The sequence below is a fragment of the Copidosoma floridanum genome, unplaced genomic scaffold, assembly GCF_036245765.1.
Source record: "Copidosoma floridanum isolate Cflo_tuat_1 unplaced genomic scaffold, Cflo_Japanese_pri ptg000011l, whole genome shotgun sequence".
Lineage (NCBI taxonomy): Eukaryota > Metazoa > Arthropoda > Insecta > Hymenoptera > Encyrtidae > Copidosoma > Copidosoma floridanum.
In genome coordinates, this window is record NW_028321888.1 from 11,345,287 (window position 1) to 11,356,341 (window position 11,055).

Here is an 11,055-nt window from a genome sequence, read left to right on the forward strand (position 1 = left end):
CGTCCGCCGCGAGACGTTGTAATTTAACGCAAAACGTAATTTTTTAATGATCGTAAATCAGTGCTGTGGTGTTGCGGGGAGGTTTCACTTTCTTTTGCACCAGCGCTACTGGAATTATCGAGTGATCATTGGAAATGCGCGCCTAATGGGAGCTCGATTGCGCGGCGGTGCAACGACGTAAGCACATATGGCTCGCAGGAAATGGTCATTGGTCCCCTCGTCCGCAACAGTAATGATACGTTGAATCGTCTCTTACACCGAAAATAAGAGCGATTGATCAAACGAGGGATCAAGGAACGATCGAGAAAAAACCATGCGCGAAAACTTGAGGGGCTGCGCACTTTGAAGTATTTTAGAAACTCCTGAAGTCTTTAAAAGATTTATAATTACTTATGAAGTGTTTTTCAATGAATATAAGCTATATTGCACTTTTGAAGTCCTGGTAAATAGTCTGAAGTCTTTGAAAGACTTGGAATGACTTATGAAGTCTTTTTTAATGACTTAAAGCTACATGCAACCTTGAAGTCCCGGTAAAAAGTCTGAAGTCTTTGAAAGATTTATAATTACTAATGAAGTGTTTTTCAATGAATATAAGCTATATTGCACTTTTTAAGTCCTGGTAAATAGTTTGAAGTCTTTGAAAGACTTGGAATGACTTATGAAGTATGTTTTAATGACTCTAAGCTGTATTGCACTTTTTAAGTCCCAGTAAAAAGTGTGAAGTCTTTTGGAGAGTTCTGAAGTCTTTGAAAGACTTAGAATGACTTATGAAGTATGTTTTGATGACTTAAAGCTACATGCACTTTTGAAGTCCCGGTAAAAAGTCTAAAGTCTTTGAAAGACTTGGAATGACTTATGAAGTCTTTGAAAGACTTGGAATGACTTATGAAGTGTTTTTTATAACTTTAAGTTACATTGCACTTTTGAAGTCCCAGTAAAAAGTGTGAAGTCTTTTGGAGAGTTCTGAAGTCTTTGAAAGACTTTGAATGACTTAGGTATGAAGTATGTTTTAATGACTTCAAGAGTGTGCAGCCTCTCGCGAAAACTTTCTCTGCCTCGGAGAATCTCTCGATATGGAAAGACTCGAGCAAATCTTAATCTGGCCCTCATCGTTGTCTTGCTTTTTTTAAAAGTAGATTAAGACAAAAATTTAAATACTATTTTCCTTCGTAACGGTTAAAAAATTAGAAAAATTTTTAATTCGTAAACCCATGCTGTAAATATTTTTCTTCGAGTGGCTTTTCACCGGTGACTTTCAATTGTATTCGAGACCATGCAAACCAAGACAGGACTCTTTGAAAATCTCGCCTTGACTTGCGGTAACTTAAGGAGGCTCCCATAGTTTCTTGCTGTATACACAAGCGCCAAGAATGAGCTACGGCTCGTCTCAAGGACCCCGGAAAAACTTTGTTCTCTCCGACTTTGGATATCAGTCAGTGACACCGAGTGCCTTCGTCCACGCTGGACACGATGCGCACGTGCGTCCTATTTACCATTACGCACTTGTACACCCACAGAAAGTATCTTGACTGGTGAGAGACAAGCGGCCGATGCCGTTGGCTCTCGAGATTAGCATTTTAGAAACCGTTTGCCTCTGCCGCGGGACCTTCCGCGGGTATTTTTCACTCGAATTGATGATACCTCTCCGGTCCTACTTTCGTTCCTATATGTACCTTGCCCGTATACGCTGTGGCCTCCCACTCGGTAGCCGATTCAAATTTCCCGTAGCGCGCGAGAGGAAGATGCCGGTGCTTGCTGTGCACGTTCACTTCGAGGACCCATCTGGTGTCGATAAATTTCACACGGAGAGTTGTTATCGTCGTCGACGGGAGAGGTCATGTTGACGTTTGTGAGACAGAGGCTCGATAGAGGAAGTGTCGGGGTGAAGAGCGATGAATACCTGGAAACGAGAGTACAGCTGTTTGCTTTCATTTAGATGTTTTAATTTAGGATTTGGGCACCACAGGGCTTACGTGATTTCTTAGGAAATAAAATTTATTTTGATGCGCACTTTTTATTCTCTTGTTTTAAATTAGAATTCAGTTTTACTATTGTCAATGAGTCTTTTAATGACAGCACCACCGTAGCTAAGCTGCTTACATTGTGAAGCAATCCTTGAGTAAAAAAATTCCACTACTTTCAAATTATGTCTTATTCCTGAGAACTCTAAGTCAAGATTGTTTCAATTTATGTCCGCAGCTACACAGCAACGTACTTTTTCCACACCAGTTTCATTTGATTCAGTACTATTTTACTGTCCGTAATATTATTACTGTTTTTGTCATGTACGTAAAAACTACTAGTTTTTTATTCTTTTTTTTTTAATAATAATTAAACTGTACCGCTTCAATGTTGTATACACGTTTTTTTTTACACGATGTGCTTATAGGAGGTCCGATCTTAAAAGTAAAAGTTACTTTTTACTCCAAAAACTGTCTTGCTCAGTATGTAACAAAGTCATTGAAATCTATAAACATTTTTACTTTCATCGAGTTCGAGCTTTTTATTCATAGGGTTGCTAGAAACAAAACCATTGGAACAAAGTGAAGTATTCATAATTACTTAATATTTATCATGTTTTTTAACTTCCAACACAGTTTGTTGATATGGCACTTTTCATATACCATAAATCCATCTCTTGGACAGTATTTATTGAACTTGGACGATTTATCATTTAAAATTTCGCATTATTACCCAGGTTTTCCATTGTAAGCCTTCGATCATTGACAAAATTACGTTGGCGATATATTCATCATCCCCTAATCATAGGATATTATAATAAAAAGTATATTTTACGATAGAGCTTTGATTTTATAGATTATTTCTTCAGACGAAAACAAAATATAATTACATGTAAAGCGAGTAACGTTCACACATGATCGCGTTAGTCTTGTTTTTCTTTTTTTTTCCGTCGCTAGCTGAGATGAAAGTTTGCCGATCAGGCTTTCGAGCCACGTGTATGTACCGATACGTGTGCGCGAGGATCGAACAAAAAGAGCGCGGTCGATCGGAAAAAAGAGAAACAGAACTTATCGGAAGTAAACTCGCTCGATCTTTTCTTTTTCCACCGGTCACGTGGAGATTTATCTGACTTTCTATGGACGCGCGAGTAAAGCTCGGCAGAAACCGTGCGCAGCGGTGAGAATGAGTATTAGATATACCAACCTGGGTATTGGCGAAAGAAAAAAAAAAAAAAAAAAAAAAAGCTCGGTGGTGCACGCTCGATCGGCTGCGGAAATGCCAAAGTAGTTGAATTACGTATACCTACTCCTGAAACGTACATAATTATAGGAAATGAGTTGACTCGTGGCTACAGTGTGCGTTGGAAATTTCCGTCTCAGCGGTCTTGGCTTATTTGTTGTTCATTTTTCTCATCCACGCAAAGTTGATCAAATAAACACTTGGATTACACGAGTTTGATCGCATCAATGAAAATAACGTATCAATTAAGATGGTTCATGCACGACTCGCGAGTCTAATGTGCAACTGAATAGACAATTTTTGTTGAAGTTGTCAATATCCATAAAAATGTTATCAAATGTTCTTCATTGAATGAAATAAGACATTCATGTCACATTATAGATCACAAAATACAACATAAAAGTTTCTAAAAACTATTGTGTAATTGCGATTAACCACAAAAAATTATAGCAGTCCACTTTCGCCTATGCTGTTAACATAGAAAATGGCAATACATGATTGCATTTAAATCAATATCTTTCGATTTTTTCCTATAGCGAAAAATTTTCAACTAACCATTACAAATGGAATGGCTTCTAATTTATTACTCTAGTTTTTGGTTATCCTGACCCATTTCTACGAAAAGTAATCGCGTGACTTATGGTGTCAAAATTTCGTACGTCCATTAGAGCCCGTGTTATCCGAGTGCTCAAACGACTCTATCCCGTGATTTTATCCAATAAGCCTATTTGAAATTTTGCAGAGAAGTTTATAAAAATTTATAAACAACTTCTCCAAGTTATACTTTGATAGCCCAGTTTTTAATTTTTGCATGAACCACCTTAATATCACACACAGAATATGGAATCAGAGCGGGTAATTTATAGTAATTTTATATATAGAGTCGTCAAATCAACAGAGTTTCAATTGTATGTTTGAGCTGCATTTTTAATGAACCGATCTTCCAGGTGACGAAAGACACGTGAGTAGTACATAGTGTAAAAATGCACAATCAAAAATCAATCCAAGTCCATACATTTCCGAGTAAACATCGATAAATTCGTCGAGAAAAGAATTCCAAGAATCCAATCTCATTCGCATAAATAAACATCTGAGCGAGTCAAGCTCCTTCCAGCCGTGTGGAGTAGGGTGGACGTGATCATAGATACGAAGCTGATCATAAAAGAAAAAAAAGTCACCGTGACTGTTAGATGACGAGCGTATATGTATACCCTACCACGAGGTGTACAGAGAAGCTGAAGAATTCCGAGATAAATCCACGGGAAAATTAGCACACCTCGCCAACGCGCTCGCGTCCTCCTTTTACATTCCTCTCCACTATATATGCGTATATTATACACACGCGTATCATATATATATACGTATGTACGTGCGGGTCGGAAAATTATTGCGCAGGTGTATTGCAATCCCTCTGCCTCTCGCTTCAGCGACTGCCTATACCGATGTACATGACTTTCTCGTTTGTTCCGATCGGCATCCGATGCGAGCCCACGATACCCGCAACTTTTGGGTCTCTTCCTACATGGATTTTCTGCACAAAGTCACTGGTTACACGCGTTTTTGGTCAAAGAGAGGAAAGGTGAAGAAAGTAGATTCGGGTGGTCCGGTCGAGCGTAAGTACATGAGATGTGCCCGTCGCGAAGTGAAAGAGCCGAGAGAGAAAACGACGCGGGAGATGTATATATACGGGCATCGCGATGGTGGAGATGCAGGGCGCATCGAAAGTAGCCGCGAGCGATCGGCTGCCTACTTACATTTAGGAATCCCGAGGACATGGTGCTTACGTTCTCCTCTTTTCTCCCACCGAAGCTGATGGGTGTACGGACGTACCTCTTGCGGCTCGTACGGACTTTTACTCTTATGCGTTGAATAAGTTGTAAGCGGTTTTTCTTGGCGTATAAAATGTCCCTCGTTACCTGTTCATTTGTCTAGCACAATTGAGACGTTAAATTAGTGTGCTATGTGGGATGAAATGGATGAACAACGGGTGAGCTTTTGATGTATTTTCATCAGAGTAGCAAGTCTGACTATTTTATACGGACGACAAATCTTCAAACCAAGTGCCTAGTATTTATGTTTATATGAGGAAAATTTGTGTTTATCCATCTCGAAAGGTGCTAAGTTAATTTCCAATTGGGCACGAATTTGGTGTACCGAATGAAGTTTTTTTAATGGGGCGAAACTGGAGAATTGCAAAAAAAAACTCAGGTTTTTCTAAGGAAAAATTTACAAGACAGTAATCACCAGTTGAGGAAAAAAATGTCCTATTAATTTAAAAACTGTATTTGAAAAACATCCGATCTCAAAATAATATTATAACGTGATACTTGATATAATTTTATAGCTCCTTCCCAGTAGCTCATTTTACCTGTATTATGAACACCCGGCCAGAATTATCAGAAAAAAATTATGACAAAGAAATTTCATAATTTTACCAAATTGGTTTTTTTTAAATAGGCTCTTAAAAGTTTCCAAATCAGACATAACAATTTTGTCTCGCCACGTATTATATGTCATCGACCATTAATTTATAGGGTTACAACTAATAATTTTAGGACTCTGTATTATGATAATAAACAAATTTTTCAAAGAAAAAATATGTATCGATAACGATAGCAACAACAACAACAACAACAACAACATAAATAATAATAATAATAATAATAATAATAATAACAATAATAATAAACACTGCCTGCTTCTTACACGTAGACTCCGTACGGAATGCACCCGGCAGCTGGGAAGTATGCAGCAGCAGGATATGCACCGCCACAGCCACCACCACCAGGCTCAGCAAGTTACGGTCCCATGCCGATGCTGTCAGCCCACATGGCCTATCCTCCCCAAGCCAGGCCACCCTCGCAAATTGTGAGTCACTTTCTAGCACTATGGCGTTAAATCATCCTTAATTAACACCCTCCTTCGCGCCACGCGAAATTTTTCATTTATTTTTTTTTTTCTTCTCTGTACTACCGGTATTCAAGTTTTCTTACCGCTAAGCGCACAAGTTTTGCATCGCTAGGCCAAAGCTTTCCCTGGCTATTAGATGAGGCACGTAAGGGGTTTTGCTAAACGATGATAAAGATCTCAGGAATGGGAATCTTGTTAAAATTTCGCCCGGATGCTTTCGCTGCCATTGTCTCAGTATTCTTTCTTTATCGTGTCTCCCCCCGCCCCACGTAGGTGCTGCATATTAGATATACCTGTATTCGCCAACGTCGACTCAATGAAAAATATACGAGAAAAATTCTCGGTTCGACCTTCATTGAAAGCTAATGAAACAATGATTTTTCTCGTCATTTTTCAAAGTTTGCCAGGCCTCGCTGCGCAGCGTTTCTAGATCCAAACCCTCAGAGCCACCGATAATAACTATTTTTTTTTTTGTTATTTCGAAAAAAAGCGCTCGAAGCAGCTGAAGAGGCGCCGCCACTCGTCCGAGCACTCCGACACCGGGGAGCAGGCCCGCCAGCAGCGGCGCTCGTCCAGCAGCCTGCACCAGCAGCGCTCGCACTCGAGCTCGCCCGACGGGCCGCAGCCCTCCCGCGGCCACATGGCCCCCATCGGCGAGGACCAGCTCGACCTGGCGCGCACCTACACGGGCCTCGACAAACGCATCTCCGAGGAGTTCATATCGATCGCCATGGACCCCGAGAGGAAGTCCAAGGCATCGAGCCACCACGGGAGCGAGGTCGCTGCCGATGTCCGCAAGTAGCCGGCAGAGGAGGGAAATTATGTTGGGAGATGAGTGCAGCTTGGCACTCACTCGAGTTTCGCTTGCAATTCAGTACGAGAGAAAGGATTGTTCATCGCTTGGTTATTTGACATTTTTTTTTCATGTAAGGTATATCTCAGCCAAAAATTATTAGCTGAAAATTTAGCTATTCATTGTAGCTTTAATTATAGCTATAAGGACCTACATTTGTAGCTATAATCAAGTACAGTGTACCTATAATTTTATCATATTATTGGCTGTGAAATGTAGGTCTTTATAGCTATAAATTTTCAGCGAATTTCAAAGAAAAAATGTTTCTTAATCTAATTTTTTTGTAAATATGATAGCCACTAGTGGTGTTATCATCCATATGATCACACCAAAACTGAGGGCTTCAAGTACTTTTAAACAATAAAAAAAATAGGAAAACATTTTTTTATCAATATAAACTTTTTAAAATATTGTCCGAAAATTCTTTAATCTCCCAGTTTTTAAGTTATCATCCACATGATAACACCTTTCATGGCTGATATAACTTTAAAAAAAATCAGATTTAGAAACATTTTTCCTTTAAATTCGCGCAAAATTTATAGCTATAAGCACCTACATTTTACAGCTTATAATAAGCTACATTTATAGGTACATTGTAGTTAATTATAGCTATAATTGAAGCAACAATTGATAGCTACATTTTCAACTAATAATTTTTTACTGAGATATACAAGCATAATAACTTGTTATTTTGATACTTGCGACTCTGTTATATGATAAAACAGAAAAGTTGGTCCTTATACTTATTTGTATTTCAAACAATTGAGCGATTTTTTTACACATTTTTTTCTTATTCATATCATAGCTGAGTACCGTTAAAGCTTTAATGTTTTCGTTATTATTATTACCAAGTCAGAAATTTATTTTAACGTTGAGCTTGGTATGTAATCAAAGTCGATAATATTTTGTTTCTTTTTTTTTTAAAGATACTAATATATTATGGAATATTGTATTTTTTACCGAAACATTTTATAATTAAATATTATAATATATATATATATTAATTTCTCCGTAGAAACTTTTAAGTATACATGGATGGATATATATATATAATACTTGTGAATGTTGTGAAAAAATATTATAAATGTAAAAACACTTCATAATTTGCGTGATCTTTTGAATGTAACAAGTATGTCATTTTACTACAATGTTAACATTTTTTATAATTAAGTATTTGTAATTAAGGTGCTAGTCAGATCTATTTCTTCTTTTGATTTTCTTTACGTGGTGCTAACTCGTAATATACATCACATTTTTGTCATAAACTTACACGTAAGAAAATATTCTCAAAAACTAATACTTATATTGTATGAAACAGATATAAATTAATAATTTCAAATGGAATAAAATGTATACTCAAATGATCATTAAATCTTATACTAAGTCAACAGTTGTGACGTTGGACCATTTGTAAATGTTGAAAATTATTCTTATTCAAATTAGTCTTCCAACCAAGTTAAATTCAATGAAATTCCTAGCTTTAACATTAATCATCATACTATGGGTGCAAGGAAAATTTACGCATCTAAAGCGAAACATTGTTGTATGTAAGAGCTCGAGTTGTGAACGACATTTTTCTTACCATGGGCACAAAGTGCTGTTTTGTGCCTTTGGGTCACATTTAGGGCCCTCAAATGACGTTTGACCCCAGGGCAAAATGGTTGTTTTAGCCGCATGAGCGCCATCACTATGGGCTATGCCTGGAACCGAGGAACTGTTGTACAGCCTTACTAACACTATTTTTTCTACCCAAGGCGCAGTAAACTTCCAAAGATCACGAAAAACGTCCCAAAGTAGGAAATAGTGTCTCTACTTACCACAGTCGATTTTTTAGCTTTGGATGTTTACTGTACCCTCAGTAAGGAAACATAGAGGTCACACCTGATGTACATTCAAACTAGGGCAAGCACCGAGGCCCTCAGGTCCCATACTTGCCCTAGTGAACCTGTAAATGTGATTGGAGGAAGTGCCAGCTTTTTTTGGCTGCCGCCATGTTGATCTAAAAAGGGCAGGATAACTCGACATACATATTAATGGTGCTACATATGGGGAGGGAGTTCAAAACATTTATAAATAGTTCGGTTTTTTTTTTTTTTCAACATGGCGGAACATATTCTGATCACTTTTACAGGATGACTGGTTTGCCCTGGTGATAAGCGCTACTAGGGAAGAAAACTACTGCTGCCAGCCTGTAGGCTCAACGTGATTAAAAGGCACAAAGGTCGCTAAGGCTTTGCACCCATGGTAATAAAATTCATTTGTTTAAGACAATCATGCATTGTTTGTACTAATTGTTATAATCTAGGAAATATATATTCTGAAAGAACTAAAGATATTATATATTTTCATTGTGAACTTTCTGCTTTCAATACTCTTCATGTAACTTGTTACTTTTATTTTTAATCATTAGTTGATAATCGGAAAATAACTTCGAAAATAATATGGCATTATTTTAAGTATATGCTCATAAAAAAGTACTAAGATATTAGTGTAAATGTAACTCTTTTATATAGTCATGTATGAATAATGCAATCTCATTATATAAAAATGGTTATATGTGTAATAAAAAAAGCATGATTGATCGAAAAACTGTACATAAATCTTATTTCAAACGCAATAACGATATTAATAGCTAACAATTAAAAATATACACATGTACTGTTAATTTACAGTTGAATAAATAATCATAAGGTTTATTTTAACAAAAAACTATACCGATGGACGAGGTTTAATTGGATGTGCGATGGGCTGACATTAATGTATTGTTTCAAGTGCATTCAACTGTACTTATTAATACTTTTACAATCCCAAAACGTAGCGTGGAAGCCAGCTTGTATACAAAATATTACTATTTCCATAATAATTAAAAATTATGGTTAATTCATTTTGTAAATACTCATAGTTTTATGCGTAAAATTATATTTATCTGTTTAACGTGAAAACGTATGTTTTTTAAATATTTACTCTGAAGCTCAATTGCATTTTTATTTACTTCAACCTTATATATATCACTGACATTTTCGTTCTTTAAAAATGTGATTGCCAAAAAATACGTATTGAAAATTGGAATAGTTGTTTCCCAATAAGTCAAGCACATAATATACAGTTATATGATGATCAGGTTACGTAATCGATATTCAAGGGCATTCAGTACATCGGCCGGAGTTTCTACTTTACCAACTTCTCTATTGTGAGAAATTATGGTTAATAACTAATTATCTAGCTGTTTAAACCCGAAATAAGGAGAAGAGCTTCCAAGCTGGCACTTTGAGAAATCAATCGAGCCCAAATTCAATGCAATGCATTGCAAATTGAGAGAAAAAAGTTACATTTCCTGATCATGACAGAGTGTGTCAGTGTGCATAATCTGAAATGTAACTTTTTTTCAATAAGTAATGCATTGAATTATCTGATGTATCCCCGAATGTAACAAAAAAAAAAAAAAAAAGAAGAAAGCATATTTCTGTGATCGGAAATCGAAAATATTATATCTGTAATTCAGTCTGTAAATAGTTGACAATAACGCAACGTCATAACATCAGCGAAGATGTGGTAAAAAAATTTTTCAACAAAGTATATGTTTCTGAATACTACGGTAACCAACAATAACAAGAATAGTCCAACTGTGTAATGTTAGCTACGGTGATCCAATGTTAATTAGTGACAAAATGATTAATTTTTTTGTACATGATATTGAAACAAATACTTGGTAAACCGTTCTGAAATTTGACTCTCCTGCTATTCTTTGATACTAACAAAAGTTTGCTCAAGGTTTTATTAGGTTTTTAATAGTTTTGATTCAAGAAACAACAACCTTAATCATCTACGACTGTAAATACTGATGAAACATAGTAACAAAAAATCAACCGCTGTTTAATGATACAAATTATTTTATTTATTAATCACCGCAGTTTTCTTCTGCTCATCTTAATCGTAAACAACTTAATACTCATTTAACGGCTTCATTAGTTTTAAGACGATTGTTATGATTTTTTGCTAAATATATCTAATCCATATCTTTAAACTATTTACTCCTTACTGTTTCTCCCATATAACAGACCAAATAATCAATAACAATAAATGGTCATGTA

General features: G+C 36.4%; 1 protein-coding gene across 1 annotated transcript in view; it reads left to right on the forward strand.

Annotated features, from left to right (window-relative positions):
- Positions 1-6,913, forward strand: part of LOC106641337 (uncharacterized) — a 31,753-nt gene extending 24,840 nt beyond the window's left edge. The window contains exons 4-5 of the mRNA XM_089589972.1: positions 5,914-6,069; positions 6,602-6,913. Of these exons, the coding sequence (XP_089446098.1) occupies positions 5,914-6,069; positions 6,602-6,913 (468 nt within the window). The remainder of the gene's footprint in view (positions 1-5,913; positions 6,070-6,601) is intronic.
- Positions 6,914-11,055: the final 4,142 nt, after the last annotated feature.